Source organism: Meleagris gallopavo, chromosome 3 (assembly GCF_905368555.1).
Source record: "Meleagris gallopavo chromosome 3, MGAL_WU_HG_1.1, whole genome shotgun sequence".
In the NCBI taxonomy this organism is placed as follows: domain Eukaryota; kingdom Metazoa; phylum Chordata; class Aves; order Galliformes; family Phasianidae; genus Meleagris; species Meleagris gallopavo.
The window spans coordinates 86,611,373-86,634,827 of NC_139406.1; the positions used below are offsets into that span (position 1 = coordinate 86,611,373).

At 41.7% G+C, this 23,455-nt stretch overlaps 1 protein-coding gene across 3 annotated transcripts in view; it reads left to right on the top strand.

Moving 5' to 3' along the window:
* CCN4 (cellular communication network factor 4) overlaps positions 1 to 15,239 on the top strand; it is a 39,472-nt gene extending 24,233 nt beyond the window's left edge. The window contains exons 2-5 of one of the 3 annotated variants that reach the window (XM_010709364.4): positions 7,675 to 8,056; positions 11,680 to 11,937; positions 14,055 to 14,248; positions 14,863 to 15,239. In XM_010709364.4, coding sequence (XP_010707666.1) covers positions 7,801 to 8,056; positions 11,680 to 11,937; positions 14,055 to 14,248; positions 14,863 to 15,162 — 1,008 coding nt within the window. In that variant the 5' untranslated portion in view covers positions 7,675 to 7,800 and the 3' untranslated portion in view covers positions 15,163 to 15,239. Of the gene's footprint in view, positions 1 to 7,674; positions 8,057 to 11,679; positions 11,938 to 14,054; positions 14,249 to 14,862 lie in introns of those variants that run through there. The other 2 variants (XM_085221722.1, XM_010709365.4) reach the window with 2 other exon arrangements.
* Positions 15,240 to 23,455: the final 8,216 nt, after the last annotated feature.

Consider the following 23,455-nt stretch of genomic DNA (forward strand, 5'->3'; position numbering starts at 1 on the left):
CTATCAGAGAAGTTCTTTCATTCTGAATACTCCATGAAAAAAAGTAAAGAAAATACAAGACTACCTTGAATTTGCCACTATAAGCAATATTTTGGCAAAGCAGTGAATGTATGTAATCTTTACTCTGCAATTGTCTGGACTGAGTTAGAAAAGAATATTTCAAACATCTGCCTACATTCTTCCCACAGATATATTTTCCAAAATGATGTTATGCGAAGTTGGTTTTTCATTACTTGCAGATCTCAGAAATATTAATGGTTGACTCATTGTGGATTTTTTATTTTCTTAAGCTATTGAATGTTATGCTTCATGAAGAATGTTCCTTTCTGCTCAGCTTACAGTGCACATCAAGAATAAATCCAACTGGCACTTGACATCTACAGAACTGTCTTACAATGTACAAAAGTACAATATGTTTTGGAGATTTCATGTCTGAGATCAGTTTTAAGAAGGTATCTAGAAACTCATGGATGCTCTAGGGAAGCTGTGCCCTGATTAATCATATTTTCCTCTTCCTATTATGTGTCCTGCAGAATCTGATTTATATCTCTGTCCTGATGCTGGCTCACTTATCATTAGTATTATCTTGTGATAGTTGCTGAGCATTCATAGGGATTTAGGGATTTGCTGTGAGAGTATAACAAGGAAAACCTGATAGCACTGTGTTTACTGCTGATCTAGCTGTAAGAACTGGTTCTTTGTCAACCCATCTGTCTTGTATTTAGTAGTAATCCAAATATTCAGCAATATTCAGCTCAGAATTTCAAACAGTAAAGCCAAAAAGCGATTTTCTACCTTGATAGCCTGGTTTGAGCCAGGTGTTAGTTGACATCTGGCTGAACGTGAACCAGCAGCGTCCTCACTGTGGACAAGAAGGGCAATGGCATCCTGACTTGTATCAGAAATGGTGTAGGGTTAGAGAAGTGATCATCACGCTGTACTCTGCTTTGGTGAGGCTGTGCCTTAAGTACAGTGTTCAGTTTTGTGCCCCTCACTACAAGGCAAATGTTGAGGTCCTGGAGCTTGGATATTAAGAAAACTTTCTTCTCCAAAAGAGTGGTGAGGCATTGGAACAGGCTGCACAAGGAGGTGGTGGAGTCATCACCTCTGCAGGTGTTCAAGGAAGTGTAGATGTGGCATTGAGGGACATGGTATAGTGGGCATGGTGGTGATGGGCCAACAATTCAACCAGATGATCTGAGTGACGTTTTCCAATCTTAATGACTCTACGATACTAAGCCCAGTGATTTAAGCCAGGTCCTGCTGTGCTCATCAGAAAACAAGAAAAGCACTTGCTCCCTTGAACTGTAGTAACCACTACTCCTGCTTTCACACCCTGGCAATGTATAATGAGATAGCTCTTCTGCTGAGCTACACCTAATCTCACTTTGTCTCACATTATCTCTTTGCTCCCAGGTCTAGCTTACAGTCTCCTGAAGCTAGCCTTATTAGGCTTAAAAAGTAACCCTTCCCTGGCATGCCTTCTTCTCTATCTCCTGTGTACAGCCACAAATCACAAATGTGTCCTGATCTTTCTTCTTCTCATTTGTTTCTCAAAACAATCAGAAAAGACTGTAGACAAATGTAATGTCATTTGTGTGCAAAATGAGTAACATTTAGAAAGTAGCTGTTTTTCATGACAACATAATCAGTTGTTTCCATACACTGCTGTCTTTGCTGTAGCTTTATGAACATCTAAAGCCCTCACCATGGAAACACCACAGTCAACTTGCCCTTTCAGATTCATTTTGATATTTTACGTATTTTATAGTGAAATAAAAGTTGTCCCTTTTCAATGTGCCTTTGAGCCTTTCCTTTTCTTCATCTTAACTGAATTAGTTATTAGTCCGTCTATGGGAAGACACTAAGACACTATTGGGAAAAAATAATTTTAACGGCAGAAATAATACAAAATTTTGCTCTTCACATGTTTGGAAGCAGCAATATTCCTAAGGTTTTCAAACTGGATCCTCAACAGATCTCTCACACTTCTATCAAGGTTGACATAAAATTGCCTTTTTTCTCATGTGTTTACATGATAGGCATCCATATGTTCTGTGAATGGGGTGAAAATGTTTTGATTTATAGTGTCTCTAAGCATGATTTTCACAGTACTTTTAGAGAGACTGATAAAATTGATCCACTCTCAGTGGGGATTTGCCTCCCATTCAGATATCCACATAATACTACTCCCTTTTTAACTGCGGAATTGAAAGGTAATTCCAGGTCCTAAATGTGGTTAAAGCGGGTGAAAAATCAGCATTATGCACTGAGCTCAAGCTCTTTTTCTTTTGGGTTTACACTAAACAATCTCTGTGCTTTCCCAGTGATGGTACTCAGAGATGGAAGGGCATGTTGCCTCATTACATAATTTTTTTTATATACATACATACATACATACATGCATCTATTTCGACTTCTTTATTAAGCTCCAGCCCCTGTATTCTCCTGCGAAGTGTTGCACCAGGTTGGTATGGGGATGATACAGCTCTCTCAGTGTGAGTCTCCTGGGATGATTTTCAAGGAGCTTTGAGTTTGTAAGAACATTTGGAACTGTACGTTGTACATAGAGGTGACTCTACTGGTGTTTCTGCTCGGGCTGACTAAATACTTCAGCCAGTAGGTGGAACCAGGAGAAAGCAGATGCACCACCTGGAGGAGAGATGGGAGGAATTCTCAGTCCTTCCCTCAGATATGCATTTGTGCGTGTCCACTTTAAGTGTTGCCATTAACTTCAGTGTCCTGGCTTAGGACAGTCAATCTGAAAGAAATATAATCATTTCTAAAGAGTGATAAGCTGCTGCTGACAGCCCTGGGCACACAAATCCAACCACCAAGGCTGTTAGGAGTAGTCTGCAAATCAGATGATTTGATCACATAATCTCCTTTTAATAATAAGGAGGATATTATAAAAAAGGTCTCCACTTCAACATCTATCTCTTATGAGTGTGCCAGAGGTGAAGGACAAGAGATAATTCAGATTGCATCTCGAACATGTTCAGAAAGGCAGTATCAGAAATATAGCTTAAAAATACTCCTTTGAGGTGCTCTACAATTGGAAAATAAAGACAGTTCACTTTTTTTCTCATCAATAAAATAGAGGGGAAGAACAATGATAACTTTTCTCTCCTGTTACCTACCTTGTCTTGAGAAAGAATTACCTGAAAGAGAAAGATTTTAAGAGTAAGATCTTACAGCACTGGAACGGTTAAATGAATACATGCAAATGTACTTTTAAAGATCTATAAGAAGTAGAAGGAAAGGAATATATTGCAATGTATCTCAGCCTTTATTCTAAAAACAAAGCTTGAGGTTTCCTCATGTATTATGTAAAAATGTTGCTGTTCTCTTGCAGTTTGGTCTGCATGCGTTAATTTCAACATTGCATCTTGGTCTTTCCAACTTTAAAAAATAAAACAAACTTACATCTACGGTATTTTCCAACAGATTGGAGATACACCTTTCCAGTAAGTCAAATATGCTGCAAAAACTCTGGTATTCATATCTCATCTTAAAAATCTGCATAATAAAACTTCTGGTTATTGATTTTGTGGCCATGGCACCCAGTCAGACATTGTTTATGTTCTTCTTCTCTTTTCTTGACTGTGAGCATAGAAACTATCAGGAAGTTATTGCTAGTGAAATGTTATTATCTGTGGATACAAAAATAAATGATTTGGGGGTTTGCCTAGCATAAATTAGGAGAGATGTTATTAAAGAGAAATACTTCAGTCAGTAAGTGAGAATGGATTTTTAATCCCCAACAGCAACATAGTTAGATCTCATTAATAACTTGCAGTGGAACATCTCCTCAGTACCCAACACAGATTTGCTGACCCCAAGTTTGAAGAGTAGTTATAAAAATGAAGTTAATTACCAATGTCTGGAAAAAAAATATTTCCTAGCAGACACTTTTTCTGTTTTAAAATATATATATTTTTTTCAACTCCCCATCACTATTGTAACATTTCTCTTCACTCTCATGCTGAATTTCATACAAAATAGTTGTCCTCCTATGTATTATATTGACCCTTAAGACATGATTCTTGAAATGGTAACTTACATGAAGTTTTTGTCGTACTGTGGGTTTTTTGTTGTTGTTGTTTATTCTGCTTTGATTTTGGTAAGGATGACTGTTGATGAGGACCATTATTGTGTGGTTTTGATAGTAACCATGGAAATGATGGCTTTTATTATGGTTTTTAGAAAACATTACTCGTTGTGACTTAACCATCATACCTGTTAATAGGAAAGTATCCCAAAAGGCTCTGAGATGCTGCAGTAGAGGGGTTGAGTGACTTTTCCAAAGGGATTTGGATAACCCGGTGGTGACAGATGGCCATGACAAAAGGCCAAGAATTTTATAAATGCGTAGAATTGCTTCTTTTTTAGCAAAGGGAATCAGTAGGGTGGAGGAAGAAGGCCTGGAAACTGCACAGGTAGCACTTGCTCTGGTGCATAATGGACAAGTCCTTTACAAGTATGTAGTCTTAATCCTCACCTATTAACTATAATCACTGGACTGACAGGACTTACTGATTATGTTTTGTGTGTTGATTCACAGACATTTTATGTATCTACACATAGAGCTGTTTGGTTGCTCTTATTAACAGTAGAAACAATGGTCTGGGAAGGGATTTACTTATGGGGTTGGGCCGTGGCAATGGGCCCTTTAAATAACTCTGTGGCTTTTGTCTGTCTATCTGGATTTGATTAAGCACTTTTTTATTCATCAGCAACAAAGTAAATAGGTTTATTGCACTTGAAGAGGCTTTCAAGCGACAGATTATTGAACTTTCTCAAAGTATTCTGAGTGGAATGAAAAATACCATTAAAGGGACAGGGCTTTTCATTGTTCTGGACGTTCCTCTTTTAATGACTTTGGCAGCATTAAGAAGCTTTAAAGTGGGAATAAATTATATTGGCATGTTTTAGTTTAAACATGAGTTTAAATGTGATTTTAAGCTAACTTTAAGGCCAGCTCTGTGTAAAGGAGGTCTTAATGGATTTGGGAATGATGCCCAGAGCAAACACAGTACCTATTTGGCAGAGATTAGCAATGAGTTAACAGTTTAGTGTTCTACATAAAGGATAACTAATTACTAAGATACTTAAGCACATCTTCAAATATAGCACTAGCAGTGGAAATTCTTGGCTTTTCCCAACAAAGCCTTTGGTTGGAGTGAATAGAAAGCCAGCCCATCTCCACTTCGTTTTTTTTTTTGAGACATTTGACACTGTAAAGAAAATAATACATTGGAAAATGTATAGAACCAGGAGAAAACAGATGCACCACCACCCGGAGGAGAGACAGGAGGAATTCTCAGTCTTTGCTCAGATATGTATATGTAGGTGTCCTCATTAAGTGCTGCTATTAACTTCAGTGTTCTGGCTTAGGACAGTCAATCTGAAAGAAATATCATTATTTCTAAAGAGTGATAAGCTGCTGCTGACAGCTCTGGATGCACAAATCCAACCAGCAAGGCTGTTAGGATATTATAAAAAATGTCTCCACTTCCGACATCATTCTTTTATATATAGACTATATAGTTGTTGTGGGAGGAGACTAAAGCACTGCATGCTTCACTTGTAAGAGGAAGGCAGAAATTTATCTATTGGTATAAATAGATACAAGATGGTAATTTAAACAATGGCTTAACAAGATTTGAAATGTCTAGGTATTTTTGACTATTTGCTACACAGAAGGTGTGGGGTGAAAAATGAATCTAAGCTCAAATCTTAATGAAACTAGTATAGTTTAAAAACAATAAATCACAGAGGATCTGTCAGCAAGGCATCACCATGTCCTGAGTGAATCTCTGCACACATGTTAAGTAACCTCGAGACCTGCACCTACTCTAAGGGGGATTCTCCTGTGCAGCCAGATTCTTGCAAGGAGGACTCTCCCAGGGGTTCTTAGACTGCTTGCTATTTTTGGGTGAGATGATTGACTCACAGCCATACAATTTAGAATTGGTTCTATTGAACCAGGTGTCTGTTATCAGGTGTTTGAGCACCAGTGGTGAAACCTTGATTGTTATTAGTCCCGAGAACAAGATCTTTTCCTCATTGTGTGCACTGGGCCTTAATTAGACCACAACGATCAGGCTGGATTGGGTGAAGGGAGAGGGGGGTGTTGAGGAGGGCAAGGAGTGCACTGTCACAACATTACAAGATAGCCAGGAATGGATGGGATTTCCTTAGAAGTCGTTAGACCTTGTCTTTCCTTGTTCTCTGCACTTTGCAGAGTTGCATTCTTTGCAGCCCTCACATCTTGTCATTGGGGAAAGTTTTTACTTTAGGACTGAAAGAGAGTATCTCTGTTGAATGTGTGTGTGTGAACACTACAAAGGATGGATAAGGATGAGGATGGTTAAAAGAAATGCATGTCTTTTTTAATTCATTTTTTAAAATGTTATAGCCAGAGTATAGCTTTCTTGCTTAGCACTGGGAATCTCTCAGGGAACTCAATTTTATGTGTGTTATGTTACAGGAGGCAAGCAAAACATTATTCAGAGGTGAGTGTATTGAATATCAAAATACTCAGAGCCAGTTGGATAGATTTTTATTTCAGAGACTCTTTGCTTCTCTTTAACCTTGTTTCTGTTCAAGTTAAAGGGCTAAGCTATTGTAAGAAGGCAGTTGTATTAATGCTATTGCAAGAAGAGAATAGGTGGCCAAGCCATCCTCAGGAGATCCATGATGGAGTGTAAAATCTGTAGGTTTTAGTTCATCCTCACAGCAAAGAAGTTCCTAGCTGCATGCCAGAGAGTGTTGTGGGCTCACAGATCTTTTTCCTGTCCTCTTGTGAGAGGATGTTTTGAATGCAAGACACACATAAATATGGATAAACCCAAGGAAAATGAAGTCAGATAGAGCCCATTTTCCTCTGTTTTCAAAATACAACACTTTATCCTCTTTTGCAGAAGAGAAGGCCCCGGGGAGATCTCATTGTGGCCTTCCAATACTTGAAGGGAGCATATACACAGAAGGAGGAACAGCTGTTTATGAGGGTTGATAGTGTTAGGACAAGGGGGAATGGTTTTAAACTGAGACAGGGGAGATTTAGGTTAGATATTAGGAGAAAGTTTTTCACACAGAGGGTGGTGACACACTGAAACAGGTTGCCCAAGGAGGTTGTGGATGCCCCATCCCTGGAGGCATTCAAGGCCAGGCTGGATGTGGCTCTGGGCAGCCTGGTCTGGTGGTTGGCTATCCTGCACATGCCAGGGGGGTTGAAACTAGATAATCACTGTGGTCCTTTTCAACTGTGGCCATTCTATGATGATTCTATGATGACCCTGGTTGGGGACCTGAGTGGCAGCTACGGTTGCCTGAGGGAGCCTTCAAGTTGTCAAAAGGCTCTAATGCCATCTCTCAACGAACAGGCAACAGCAGCTATGGTGAAGCATCCTCTGCCACACCACCGTATTCTCTCTCATAGCCAAGTACCCAGGATAACACAGACTGGACTCATCACGTCTTCATCTCATATATCAGATTTTCCTACATGTTCGGAGAGGAGAGGTCTGGAAAAAGCTGAGTACCAGCATTCTGGGTCTATGCAGTTTGAATGATAGTCCAAGGTGCAGAGTCTTTGTCCTTGGTTGATATCTGAAGGGGTCTATAGTAGAGCAGCGTATTTATGACATTTATTCTTTGGTTTCCTTGTAGCGTCTTTGGAACCAATGGGATTTTTATTGAGGACTAATTGCCACAGGATTCACGGCCCCTTTTCTCTGGAACAGTTTCCAAGCTGTGTTTCTTTGTTTGTAGGCCACTGCCCAGACCTCCACCACCATGACCCCCACCATCCCTGCTGCAACAGAGGCCTACACACGGACTCAGTACTGTAAGTGGCCGTGCGAGTGTCCGAAGTCCCCACCTCGGTGCTCAATAGGAGTCAGCCTTGTGACAGATGGCTGCGATTGCTGCAAGATGTGCGCCAAGCAGCGTGGAGAAAATTGCACTGAGGCTGATACCTGTGATTTTCACAGGGGCCTGTACTGTGACTACAGTGGAGACAGACCTAGGTACGAAATAGGAGTATGTGCACGTAAGTGATGTACATATATTTTTGACCTAGATATACACTGGCAGCTTCTCTCTGTCTGAGCTGAAATTTATCTCACTAAATACCTGACTATAAATTCAGCGGCTCCTCCATTCATCCTCTTCCATTTCTTTTCTGTCTTTAGTCTTGGGGCAGCTGGCTGGATGAGGAATGGCAAATGAATTCTTGCTTTTTGAGTTGGCTCCAGCCACAAGCAAGAAGTAACCATCATTTGAAGGCCTTCAGGTCTGCAAGTAGATGATTCTACATTCCTTGTAACAGGAAGAGGTTCTATAGTGGGTCGTGAATGTAGGAAGTGCAGTTATGCAACTGGCTTTAAAGACAAGAAGTATTGAGGTCTGGATGAAAAACATGCTGGTGGAAAGACTTATTCCCAATAATGGTTTCCAAAGAAGAACAGCACATTTTTGTAGGATATGCAGAATAACAACTACAGAAGCTATGCTATAGGAACTAGAAACTTGAACAGTGATTTTCAAGATTAGAAAGATCCAAGGTAAAGAAAAGAGGATATAGAATCATTCTGATGTTTTCTCTGGTGTGAACATGGGATTTTCTTGGGAGGTCTGCAAGAACAGGTTAAGTAAACATATGTCAAAAACAATATCAGTACACCTGGCCCTGCAGTTGAAGAGGAAAACAAGCTGGAGGTTGTCTCAAAGCTTCCTCAGCCTTCCTAAGTTTCTTTGGAGGACTTCACATTGCATTGTTTTTACTTATCTAAATGCTTGTTTTCTTAGTTGGATTTCACAATTTGTAGTCCTCCCATAAATCCCAAATAATCACTACACTTGTGGCAATAACAGTGTCTTGTAAGAGGAGCTACAGCTTGTCCAGTGAGGTCTAGAATGATTCCCCGACCAAGATAATTTCACATGCCCTATAGTCATAAAAATATATCCCCTAATTTGTGACATTTTTGGTTATATGGTGAGGGGCATGGTGGTGTGCACAGCTGAGGGACATGAGACGCTAGGTCTTTCCATGGTTACGAGTTGAAACAGCTTATCTCTGACTACCACAAAAAGTTGTGGTCTTCCCCTTGCTTTCAGCATGTGGGTGGATGCAGATGACAGGATGTGCTGACACATTCTTTTCCATGTGCTATGTTGTACATAGGCTGCATCCCTCCAGTCTGAATACACCAGACTCTCACTGGCTATAGGGTGACTGAAGGCAAGGGTGGAATCCTGAGTTGGGGGTTGGGAGCTAACTGTTGTGAGGAATTTGCTATGTAGCTGGATGCTAAAAACTCTAGCTGTAGAGAATCCAAGATATAGAATCATAGAATGGTTTGGGTTGGGAAGGACCTTTAAGACCATCTAGTTCCAATCCTCCTGCTATAGACAGGAACACCTCCCACTAGATCAGATTGATCAGTGCCTCATCCAGCCTGAACTTGAATGCCTCCAGGGTGGGGGCATACACAACTTCTCTGGGCATGCTTACAGGAACAATTAGATTTGTGGAAAATAAAGATCCTGAATGATCTTGAAAGCAGAATTAGGAAAAGAAATAGAGTGGAAATTCAGACTGTATCTGGACTGGCATGCTGGTGTATGTCTTGGACATCAGATAGGAGCCTGTTAAGAGTCACTACAGCTCTCCTCGTGTTGCTGGATTTTCTCAGTACTGTAGCAGGGATGCAGTGGGGTGCAGAACACACATCCAGATGGAGAAGTAGGCTTTGTGCATATAAGGTTGGGAATTGTGAAGTACCCCCCAGTTGCCCATCTTAGATGCACACAGTCTGTTTTTGGGGTTGTTTTCACAATGAACCTCTTGATGGATGTGGACTTTAGAAAGCTGAGTTAGCACAGTCCTGGAGGAGTGTCCTTAAAGCAAATAAAAAGATACCAGGAAATACAGAATTTTCTTGAAATATGATCTGTGTATGCAGCCAGAAATATAACTGAATCCTCTGCTTTGGCTCCAACAATGAGTAAGCCTTCAATATAAAGGCTGAAGCATCATCGCATTTGGAGCTAAGCACAAACTGGAGATCTGGTTCTGTGCTTCACATTCCAGCAAGCATATTTATTTATTTATTTTCTATGTGTGTAGAAGAAAGGATTTGTGTTTGATCTTTTCATTCAACTTATTCTAAAAATAGGCAGCTTTTGAGGATTTTAATCCAGCATTTCAGTTTGTGCTGGCCCTGAAGTACAACCACACTGCAGCTCCATTGCCAACCAGACTTAAAACTTGAGCAATTTGTTCTCTGGGTGCACACTGCCTCCGTGTGACCAAACAGGAAACTGAAGCTTGAATTTACCATTTGATTTCTCCCACCGATTCCAAATAATTGTCCATGCCTTCAAAATTAAAATAGTTGCTCTGCATTTTATTGCCTGAATCAATGAGATTCCTACTCAAGGACAGTGAAAAAGCTTGATCATCCATGCTTTTATTTACAAATATCCATCAAATGATATTTTTCATAACATTACAGTGTTTTTCTTAATTTTCCAAGGAAATTGTTCTGTGATAAACTGGGTGGGATCTACTTGCCTAAATAGAGTAATCCAGTCTCATTTTAGGTGCTCCTTTGCTATCTTAGCTGTCTTCCTACTGCTGCTTTGGAAGGGTACAAGTGTCAACCAGATCTGTAGTACATTGAGACTGCATGTGATCCTCTCTTATATTCTCAGAAATTATCAAATTTCACTCAATTTCATTTTTAATTAATTGGGTTGTTCCTACTACGAATAGCTTCTAATAGTCTCTTTCAGCCTGCCGTGAAATGATCATTTAGGTGAGAATTTGTGCGTGAAACATTTTATTTTATATCATTTTTTTTTCATGAAGCATTATAGGATTTATTTTTTCAGTGATTCAGAATTAAAGGTTTCTCAGATGGTGTGACTACATTTGTCTCAGCTGAACACTGCAGCCCTGTCATGTCCCTATGTTGCCTCCTTTTGCTCAGAGAGCAGCTTGGTAAATCACAGAATTGCAGGGCTTGGAAGGGACCTCTAGAGATCATAGAGTCCTACCCCCTGTTAAGGCAGGTACCTTACAATAGATAACACAGGTAGGCATCCAGATAGGTCTTGAATATCTCCATAGAAGTAGACTCCATAATCTCTCTGAGCAACCTGTTCCAGTGCTCTGTTTCCCTTACTATAAAGAAGGTCTTCTGCATGTTAGTATGGAACTTCCCATGTTCAAGTTTTAAGCCATTGCTCCTTGTCCTGTTGCTACACACCACTGAGAAGAACCTGGCCTCATCCATTTGCCTCTTACCTCCCTTTAGATATTTATAAACATTTATCAGATTCCCTCTCAGTCTTCTTTTCCCCAGGCTGAACAGACCCAGGTTACTCAGTCTTTCCTCATATGGGAGATTCTCCAGGCCCTTTATCATCTTTGCGGCCCTCTGCTGGATCCCTTCTAGGAGATCCCTGTCTTTTATAAACTGAAGCATAGTATTCTAATCGTGGCCTTGCTAAGGCAGAGTACAGGGGAAGGATCATCTCCCTTGAACTGCTGGCCACACTCTTTTTAATGCACCTCAGAGTGCATTAAAAGGAAAACCTTAACACAGTTCATTGACAGCATTATTTTAATGGTGCTTTGTGTGTCTTTTTCTTCTCTCCTTTCAGAGATTGTCGGTGTAGGATGTGTCCTCAATGGAGTCAGATATAATAATGGGGACACATTTCAGCCCAACTGCAAATACAACTGCACATGCATTAATGGGGCTGTGGGCTGCATTCCCATGTGCACAAACTCACGCCCTCCCCTTGTCTGGTGCCCGAACCCAAAACTGATTAAGATGGCAGGGAAGTGCTGTGAGCAGTGGGTTTGTGATGACTCCAAGAAAATCAGGAAGACTTCTCCACGTCACATCTCTTCTGCAGGTACGGTGAGAGTTTGGTGGATCTCTCCTTAGTAACCAGGGAACTGAATCATAGCATCGTAGAATCATTAAGGTTGGAAGTGGCCAGTACAATCATCTAATCCAACCATCAACCCATCCCCACGATGCCCACTAAACTGTGTCCCTCAGTGGCACATCTCTACATTTCTTGAACACCTGCATGGACAGTGACTCCCCCAGCTCCCTGGGCAGCCTGTTCTACTATCTCACCACTCTTTCTGAGAAGAAACTCTTCCTAATATCCAACTTGAATCTTCTCTGGTATAACTTAAGGCCATTACCTCTTGTCCTGAATTGAAGTCAGTGTCAGCAACAAAATTATCAGCTTGCACTGTCTGGCCTGGCAGGTGTCTTGTATTTGTGTGAACAAGGCACAGACAGATGACTTCTAGTGAAGGACAGGACACTTACACACACCAGTGGGGTGTTTTACCTCCTGTGCAGCAATGTGAGATCAATCAGACATGCTTGTGTGACAATAAACACACTGTTGGCACTTGTAAGATGTCACAAGTCCTTTTTACTTCACCATTTTTTCTCTGTCTGGATCTCTGAAAAGCAAAGTTATCTCATTTTAATTTAATACTGAGAGTTTCTTTCTGGCTGGTACTACATTAGTAATACTTTTTAAAGCCCCTTTATCTTAATAGATCAGATACACTTTGAAATAAGTTATTGTGGCATAAAGTTCACTAGAAATTTTAGGCAAAATTGTCTTTGTATCACTACAGATTTTAGCAGTTATGTTCACTTGGATTTATGTCATTATTATCCTTATGTTATATGTCATATAAGGTATCTTCTTTCCTCACACTCACATTCACAGTGAGGATCATATAGTTCACTTAACAGATGTGGTACCATTTGCCACTTGCATGGTTTCTAAATCTTACAGTGTGCTTCCATTGCCATGTGTGCCACATTTATCCTCATAACATTGTGAGGCAACGTAGAGACATGAATCACATCATTCCACAGAATATGTCACAAAAGTAGAGCTCAAGAAGACACAGGTTGTTTGCAGTAGATCAGGAAACTTGGTTATTTTTCCATTGATTATACGTACATTTTTTTCTCCATCCTTGGACCGTATGTTTGTTGTACAATAAATAAATAAATAAATAAATAAATAAAAATCAGAATATTCTGAGTTCGAAGAGACCCATAAAGGATCATCAAATCCAACTCCTGAAAAATCTTTACTCTCTGTTCTGTATGTTAAAACCACCTGAGTTTATCACTCACTTCTGAGCTGCAAAGTAGGTCCAAATTTAAAGCATCTGTTACTGAAATGTGCCTTTTCTCTGCATGGACTATGGCACACAAATGGGCACAGCACAGCTTCCCCTGCCTAACTTTTTATCTTGGAAGTAAAAGTGTAGTTATCTTTTATTATATTTGATGTAATTATTAAAATAGCATTTTAAAATTGATAGCTAGTATTATAACGAGCATGCTCAGCATTGCTCAGTTTCTATCAGAGCCATGCTGTGAGCTGCAGACCAGTGGAGACTTTTGCAGAGACTGTGAAGGAACCTGACCTGAGGTCGATGGCTCCTTTCAAAACAGAGCCCACCCTTTTCTAAGTGGTTCCCAAGTTCCCTATGAGCTATTCAAGCTGCTCTTCCTTCCAATGAAAGGCGGTGGCTGCTTCCCAGACCTCTCAGCCGTACAGCAAGGACTGTCAGCAACTTTCTGCTGCAGGAAATCGACTGAATGGACTCAGAAATCATAACCCTTCATGGTGTGATCAGATCTCATTACTTCTCTGCACCAACTTCTGTGATGAAGTGTTTGCATTGTGGTAACACCTGGGGGCCCAGACAAGGACCTCCTTGTGTGAGGCTGTAAAGAAAAATAGAGAAATCAGCTCCAGCCGTGAGAGCTCACAGTGCTGGAGGGGCTGACACAAGTAGGTCAGTGGCAAAGGGGGTGGGGTGGGGAGGTAACAAAGCAAGCGGAGCTTCGTGGGGATGCTGAGCTGCTCCGTTGTGATTTAATTATTTGGGTTAGTGGCCTGAATGGGTAATGAGCTTGAGCAAGGGTGTTTAATACAGAAAGCTGCCTGACTAATATATGATAATCTGTTCCCTACAGCATACGAGGGGGAGGATGAAGCCTGGCAGAAGAACTGCATCGTTCACACCTCACCCTGGAGTCCCTGCTCAAAGACCTGTGGGCTGGGCATCTCCACCAGGATTTCCAACGACAACGACCAGTGCCGGCTGCTGAAGGAAAGCCGTCTGTGCAACATGCGGCCCTGTGAGGTGGATATCACCAAGCACATTAAGGTGGGGACCACTTCTTTGTGCTTCCCTTGAACTTTGTCTGGACATGGGGTCAGCCTTTGTTTGGTAGTGTGCTGGCCTCTGAGAGCTGCACTTCTGAACTCAGAGGCCATTAGTGAGCACACGCGGACTCACTGTGCTGCAGAGAGGTCAAAATGTCCCCTCCTGTGCTTTCACATGCTGGAATGAAAACCTTCCCCTGAGAGCTTTAACTTTATCCAAAAGCTCCTTACAAGGAAAAGCAAGCCAAGCCTGCTCTGCTCACTGCTGGTGTAGGCAGATCTGAGGCTCAGCTAGCAGAAAACTGATGCTGCACTGCTGGTCATGGCTATAAATTGTATTTTGCAAGTATCCTACTTGCAGCTTCTGGATTTGTGTGTTTAGATGTGTCTACCTGTCACACCTCTAGATCCAGTCTGTAAAACACTTTTAGCTGCTTCATAGAATCATAGAATCATTGAGGTTGGAAAAAAAATGATAAGATCATCTACTCCAACTACCAACCCATCACCATCATGCCCACTATACCATAAACTTTGGCGAGGTGGTTTTCATCTCCCTGTGCCAGTTTGAAGCAATGAGTATTAATCAGCCTCTTTTTCTGTTCCCTGATTTAGCCTGGGAAGAAGTGCCTGGCTGTCTACAGGGCCAATGAACCTATGAACTACACCATCTCAGGATGCGTGAGCAAAAATCCTTATAGACCCAAATATTGTGGTATCTGCACAGACAACAGGTGCTGCACACCCTACAAATCCAAGACTATTGAAGTGAGGTTTGAGTGCCCAGATGGAACTGAGATTTCCTGGAAAATCATGTGGATCAATGCTTGTTTTTGCAATCTGAACTGCAAGAACCCCAATGACATCTTTGCCGACTTGGCTCATTACCACGATTACTCTGAAATTGCTAATTAAATTGGCTGAATGCTGGAATTGACCCATTGCTCTGATTTTACAGAGGTTTTAAAATAAAAGGAGAATCTTTTATCCAATGCCAATGTACAATTTGTTTTTTCCTGAGTTAGGATGTTAAATTTCCTTGTTTTGCCACACTGCTTTTAGAGAGGCTTTGAACAAGCAGGGTTTTCAACTCTTAAAAGACCTCCATCCATTAAGAGCAGCCAGAAATTCTTCTATGCAGACTCCAGGACTTAAATAACAGTCCTGCTGGCACTGGAACATATTAGCCCAGCAGTTTCATTGTCCAAAGGAAAGAGTATTACACTAGCATGAGAGCAAAAGTATGGCTGTCAGGAACTTAGACATGAGCTTGAGACATCTTTACTATTGTTTCTTGAATAATATAGTCTAAGATGAAAAATGAGCATTGTTATATGTAATTTATTTTCCTGATAATACTTCAGCCTTTGATGCTAGTGACCCTCTGGACTTGACCTGTCCTCTGTCACACACACAGAACAATCCTAGGAAATCCTCCTCTGTCATTCTCCCTTAGATCCCACTACTATGGATCCATGGGAAGACTTTAAGGAGAAGGATGTTCCTCTGTGCTGTCCCTGTCTCACTGCACTAGTATAGGTAAAAGATCCTCTGTGCCCTGCCCTTCTTGAGTTCCTATTGATCTCCTGGGGAATCTTGTGCAAGAGATATTGTCACAGTTTTGCTACCAGCTCTCATCTTGAACAGCCTGAATGCTCTGAATCCAAAATGACCACCCCAGAGCCCAAACCTACAGGATAGAGTTTCTTGCCCACTTATACTTACTGTTATAGGTCAGTGTTGCAGACCTTGAGGAGAAGCTGTAGAGTCAGATGAGAGATGAAGAGAAACACCCGTGGTAGAGGAAAGACATTACATGCACGTGTTAGTTTTCCCATTAGCTCTGTGAATGAATTCATATGAAAGGAGAGTTTCTGGCATAACCAATGATACATCAGTCACAAATGGACTGCTTATTAGCATATAATATAATGTATAGAAATAGTTTCACACTCAAATATTAGATAAGAGTAAAGCATAGTTCTGTTGTTATCATTTCAGACAACACATTTCTTGTCGCTAAAGTGACTGGAGTCAGTTTTTTGAGAGCGAGTTGTAGGTACAGATCCCATGCACCAAGACAGGTTCACCAACTGCTTCACTTGAGAGAGCTGAGCAGTAGAAATATGTTTCTGCATGGGAAACTTCAACGTCTGCTTGCGAATTCGCTGGTGACACAGAAGAACCACTGAGTGGACTGGAGCCTGGACCTGCAAAGGTCTGAACTTCAGATGATACAACTGTTTGAAATTAGTCATTTGTTTTGCTTTAGTTCCAAATGGCAAGTTGTCTGTCTTCATCCTGATAAGCTAGAGGAAGCTAGATTAGTTCCTAAAGAAACATAAATCTTTCTGACTGATGATAAATTAATGTTTCTTGTGAGTAGGATGAAAATAATGCAGTCTGTAGGTAAAAACATACAGGAGAAATGCTGTAAATCTTCAAAACTCTAAACTTCAAGAACAGTGTTATGTACAAGGATTTGATGTGTACATTTTCCCACAGAGCTGGGATATTCCTTAATCCAAAGCTCAATGCAAATTGAAGCTCAACTTTTGCAAGACTGAGCATGTCACATTTTAAACATCATCACTCGGTAAAATGGTCAATGGGAACATAAGAAAAAGAGGCCTCAGCCAAGAAGTTGACAATATTTTCCAAAAGATGGAATGGTTTGCACTGAGGTTCTTGGTAGAGGGGTCACCCAGGAACTCAGTAAGATTCCCTGAATATGATTTGGACCATGTTCTAGATTTGGACTATGTATATGTATATGTATATATATCACAGAATCACAGAATCACAGAATTGTAGGGGTTGGAAGGGACCTCTAGAGATCATCGAGACCAACCCCCCTGCCAAAGCAGGTTCCCTACACCAGGTCGCACAGGTAGGCGTCCAGGCGAGACTTGAATATCTCCAGAGAAGGAGACTCCACAACCTCCCTGGGCAGCCTGTTCCAGTGCTCTGTCACCCTCACCGTGAAGAAGTTCTTACGCACATTCGTGCAAAACTTCCTATGCTGCAGCTTATGTCCGTTTCCCCTCGTCCTGTCTCCACGTACCACTGAAAAGAGACTGGCCTCACCGCTATGGCCGCCACACCTCAGATATTTATAAACCTGGATCAGGTCCCCTCTCAGTCTTCTTTTCTCAAGGCTAAACAGACCCAGGTCACTTAGCCTTTCTTCATAGGGGAGATGCTCCAGGCCCTTCACCATCTTTGTGGCCCTCCGCTGGACTCTTTCCAAGAGATCCCTGTCTTTTTTGTACTGGGGAGCCCAGAACTGGACACAGTATTCCAGATGAGGCCTTACCAGGGCAGAGTAGAGGGGGAGGATCACCTCCCTCGATCTGCTGGACACGCTCTTCTTAATGCACCCCAGAATGCCATTGGCCTTTTTGGCCACGAGGGCACACTGCTGGCTCATGGCCAACCTGTCGTCCACCAGGACGCCCAGATCCCTCTCTGCAGAGCTCCTCTCCAGCAGCTCATCCCCCAGCCTGTATTGGTGCATGCAATTATTCCTCCCTAGGTGTAAGACCCTACACTTGCTTGTGTTGAACCTCATCTGGTTTCTTACTGCCCAGCTCTCCAGCCTGTCCAGGTCTCGCTGAATGGCAGCACAGCCTTCAGGCGTGTCAGCCAATCCTCCCAACTTCGTATCATCAGCAAACTTGCTGAGGGTGGCCACTATCCCCTCATCAAGGTCACTGATGAAGATGTTGAACAAGACCGCACCCAGCACAGACCCCTGGGGGACACCACTGGTTACAGGTCTCCAGCCAGACTCTGCACCACCAACGACGACCCTCTGCGCTCTGCTAGTCAGCCAGTTCTCAACCCACCTCACTGTCCACTCGTCTATCCCACACTTCCTCAGCTTTGTTATAAGGATGTCGTGGGAGACAGTATCAAACGCCTTTCTAAAATCAAGGTAGATTATGTGTGTGTACATATATATATATATACATATATATGTTTGTGCATATCTACATAGGTGTATATAGGAAAATATATATATATTTGTCTTATATACATGCACACATATGATGTTGCATATAATATTTTACATATTTTATATATAAAACATCTATGAACATGTCCTTGAATATATATGTATATATTTATGTATATATATTCCTATTGTGAAATATACAATGCATAAAACAGTGTGTATATAACATATTTCCATGTATAGTAAGTCTTTCTCTCTTACAAGTACAGATAGAGAAAGAAAAAAATAGGGTGAACAGACAGACCCAAAGCCATGGCAATCAATACCCTTGCTTAGCTTTGCAATTAGCTAACACTGTAACCACCATAGTCAACTGCTGTAGTGGCTGAACCACAGATTTCATTGAAAGATAAAAGAAGCTATTGTAAGCTAATGCATGACCAACAGCTTCAGTGTGTGTTGGTTTTTAGTGAAGTGAATGCCTAGAAACCACAGATCACACCCTAAAAACCCAAGATGTTTCTGTTTCTGGCATGGTTTCCTAAGGGAACAAGGCATATGCATTTGTTTATCTAAGTCACTCCATTGGTAGCAAATGTCAAAGTAAGCAGAGGAGTAAAGATCTTAAAAGCATTCTCATTCCTGAAATAAAAAATGAAATGAGACAGCAGGGCCAGCACTCCTACCACACTCGTACACATCTGCCAGGAAGCCAGCGCAGCTGGCCCTACAACAGCAGCATTAAGACATTTTGAACATATCTGTCATTTGGAAATGAATAGCAGTGGAGGGAGTGCTGAAGGTATTCTGGTGGGAAGTAATGATTATTACCCTTCTCTAAAGGAATTTCTGAGTCACTGGACATGAATCTATAGGAAACCAAGCCCCATTAGCTTTGCTGCTGGTGGTGCAACTGCTCTTCTGTGCAGTGACGATGAATTGGATGAGTAACTCTTCTAGCCAATGGATCTGACTTGCAGTTTATGGTGCTTTAAAGCTCCTTTGCTTTAAGGGATGGTGTTTATAGGAAGATTAGTGCTAGAGTGAAGACCTCTAGGTTTGGTTCACTTGCTCTCTCTGAACTTGAGCAAGTCATGTAACTTTACAAAAGTAGCTTTGGGATTACTATTTAAATAAGCTGAGGAGCAAGGCCTTCCAAGACCTTGGTGGATACAGCCCTGTGCTTTGCTTATCCTCAGTCCTTCATTAGTGAGGCCAGAACAAAGCTATAGTGTTCATTGCCTTTAGTGAGAGTGAAAACTCCTCCATCAACAGGAACTGATGATCACTTTGCATCTGTACTGAGGCCTTGCACAATGGGCCCAGGTCTCTGCTGGGACCTGAAAGTGGTGTCATCATCCAAAAAAGCAACAATAATGCCATTGTGAAGATGTCAGGCTCTGAGCTGGTGCCAGACCCATTTGGTGCAGCACTCCAGAAACAGGCTTGAGAAAAGATGAGAGTGAGGATTTTGCAATGCAGAGTAAGCTGAGACTGTTTGATCCACAACCTGCCCATAATGATCTTGCAGGCTGGGAGAAGGATGGAGTATGAGACTCTGATGCAAATGGCAAGGCTCCAGTACCCACAGCTCTTTGTTTTCCATACGGGCTTTTCCAGTGTCGGTATAGCAGCTCAAGATGCTATGTTTGGGAACTACTCCTTGAAAGATGGAAAGAAGCAAGCATGTAACTTACAAGATGCCTTTGAATGGAGCTTTGACTAGAATTTAAAACACTATTTCAGCATGCATGCAGGGTGTGGTGCAGTTGCTTCAGTTTTAATGGATTCACAAGGACTGAGCTGTATATGTGTCATGCATCAAGACTGCAACACTCAAATTCTGAGTCATCCAGTGAATTAAACCCTGTGGGTTTTTTTCCTCACTTTTTTTTTGGAATGAATTTTAAGATAAGCAGTTTATTAAATCAATGGAAATGGAGATCTCTCATTAACTGCAAGCAAGCAAATGTCCATACAAATACATTTTCAGACTGCTACTTTCTTATTTCAACAGTCCTGCAGAAATATTTCTGTGAGCTTCAGATGCTGAAATATATGAAGAAATAATAGGAAAAACAGATTGGTTTGGCGTGTTAGTCTGAGTTACATCAACCACATAACGCATGTTATTTGTTCGTACAGCACCATGGTGAGGTTATGTGAGTGGCATGTTGCTGCTGTGGTTTTAATACATTAAATAACCTATAAGTGGCAAATGGTTAATGAATATATGACTGGCACCTCATTTAGAGGCTTAGGCAAGCAAAAAAAGGTGAAGTATGTTTACCATGGACATTTCTTTTTCCTTTTCCAATCTCCTCGTCTTACCAGCATCCAGGTTTGAACTTGCAATTTGTGACAAAGCCCTGAGCTGTAGGATCTATAAAAAATGAAAATAAAGTAGTATGGAAAAGAAAGATGCTCTGAGGGCAGTTCCTTCAGTGAGAATATTTTGGCAGCTTGGGAATGCCAGGTGTTCCCTAGCTTACATGTCCTCGTTTGCAGGCCTGTTTCTGGCTCTACTGGCTCTAAAGTTTTTTTTTTCTTTCTTTCTTTCTTTTTTTTTTTTTTCCTTCTTCCAAAGAATTCTTATTGGACCTGGGATAGCTTGTCTAGGCTCTTTCAGCGAAGTCAAGTGTGTTAATCAACCTGCCTAAGCATGACTTTTTTGTTATCTCTCTTAAGAAGCTACAATAATCTGTTTGCAACAGCCATATGGACAGAAATGGTTTAAATGAGATTATTAAAAACCGGGAGAAACACATTTTAATTAAAGAATCATTATTCCATACCCCAGCATTTACAAATGCTCACAGCTAAGCCCAGAAAGGATTCCATCATTTAGTGCTAGGAAAGTTAAACTGTCATCATACTAAGATTTTCAGAATTTTCCTACAGATCTAAAGGGGATTTCCAGGCCCAGTGGGAACTGAAAACACTTTCCATGGCCTTCTGCCCGCTGCAGTGATGGGCCTGTGTGCAGGACTTGCTTATGGCTACTGGAGCACTAGGTGAGAAATCAAGCTCCTCCCAACCTTCTCCTTCACTGTGCTTGTTTGGCTGTGAAAGGAACTCCTCTACAACTTAAACATGTTCCAGCAAGAGGCTTCAGCAAAGGCAAAACATTTCCTACAGAAATCCCATCAGGCTGATGCTTCTTCTGCTTGCATGTTTGGCAGCTTCCAAGTGCACTGCCTTGCATGAAGGGCACCCTCTGCTTTCTCAGCCACTGTATTTGGACTAGCCTGGGAAAACTATCACCTCCTAAGCACTTTCCAAATCAAGTACTGACAGCCATGATAGGCTCTACTGCTATGAGATTCCCTACAATCAAAGCCCAACCTGAGCAGTTAAGAGGGAATGACTATGGGATCAAGGTTTAGTACTGTCAGCTGCTAGTAAAGAAGTAAAAGTCTTCTTGAAGTTGTTCCTTAATTGTCATTAATGCTAAATGAAACCGTATCCAAAGAAGGGCAACAAAGCTGTGAATGGTCTGCAGCACAAGTCTTATGGGAACTGAGATTGTTCAGTCTGGAGAATAGGAACCTCAGGGGATACCTTATCTCTACAGTTCCCTGGAAGGATGCTGTGGTAAGGCCAGGATTGGGCTCTTCTCCCAGCTAACAGAGATAAGACAAGGGGTGATGGCCTCAAGTTGCACCAGGGGAGGTCTAGGTCGGTAAGGCACTGGAAATGGCTGTCCAGGGTAGTGGTGGAGTCACTGTCCCTGAAGGTATTAAAAAAAAAAGGGTAGATTTGTCACTGAAGGACATGGTTTAGTGGGCATGGTGGTGGTGGGTTGACGTTTGGACTAGATGATCTTAGTGGTCTTTTCTAGCCTTAATTCTATGATTCTATGAAATCCAGGCTGCTAGCAGTCTTACACTCTTCCAAGAGCCATTGGTTATGGCTGTAGGGTGTGCACAGAGCTGCCCTAGTTCTCCCTGAGTGCAATCGCCCAGCAAAAAGCTCTTCCCTGCCCCCAGCGCTCTTCACGCACTGACCTTGACCTGAATATCATAATCCACTTCAGCCACAAGGAATAGCAGTGCATGGCGGGTCATCCAAGGACTGTTTTCAGCTCTGATGTGGGTCACAGCTCACCATAGTGGTGGTGACCACATTAGGTGCTGCGTGGGAAAGAAGAGCTTCCTATAACTGCTTTCCCAACCTTTAGTCTCTTCTGGGGTTGCTCCATAATGTTTGTGTCCAGTGTCTGAGGTACACAGGGTAAGGGTTGTGAGGGCTGCTTCTTTAATTACTGTCAAATAACAGCTCTGCTTTGGCCCCCAGTAGCTGCTGGGTAAGCAAAAGATCCCCATGCTGGATTGCAGGGAACAGACATTGGACTGTTTGGCAGTTGCAATCAAAAGCCTTTTTTTTTTCTTTTCTCTTTTCCCAACACTGGTCAGCAGCTGTGTTGTTTATAGGATGAATGGAGCCCTTAATGAAGCAATAGATAGAAACAGTGAGAGGCTGTGTCTGTCTGTTGCAAAGGGGTAAGGGGGAAGGGCTGATCTCCCTGACATCCTTTCTTTTGGTTATTTAAACATCAGACATAGCAGTTATCAGCTATCAACATAAAGCCTATATTTGGCTGAGTGGAAACACTAAATCCACACATCCAGCTGTTGATATGTACGGACCCAGAGAGACTTACAGGTCCAGTGAATGTGTGGGATAGCACAACACAGTACAAAAAAGTGCAAAACAAAAGCAGACGGCGTGTGGGAAGAGGGCAGACCAAGTTACTTGTGAGATTGCTGAATGTGTAAACAACAGTGTGTTACTGGCACAGCACGGATTGCAAGAGACACAAAAACAGACAGGAAGAGGATTCCAGCAATGGAGAGAAAAATAAGCAGCTTTTCTATAAACTGTTTCTTTTCCTCCAGCTCAGTCCATCGCTTGCAACACGTGACATTAATCATAAACCCCCCAAATGCATCTAGGTTAAAGTTTCCAGCTGTTTGGTCTCCAGAGACTTTTAAATAGAAAAGGAGCATCCTTCAGCACAAAAGTCCTGTGTCACTGATGCAGTATTGGCACATCCACTTCTACTCTTGCTCTGCAAGGACAGGAGGAGGATGGCTCCACTGAAGTTTAACTGACCTTTGCATAGTAGATGCTGAGGCCCACGCAGAGGTGGAAAGAACTCTGATTTCAGCAATTACTCTATGATTCTACAAGAGGTTCTGAAGAGCAGTTAGGAAGCCAGCTGGTCCTTAGGGGTGCATTCTCTTCTGC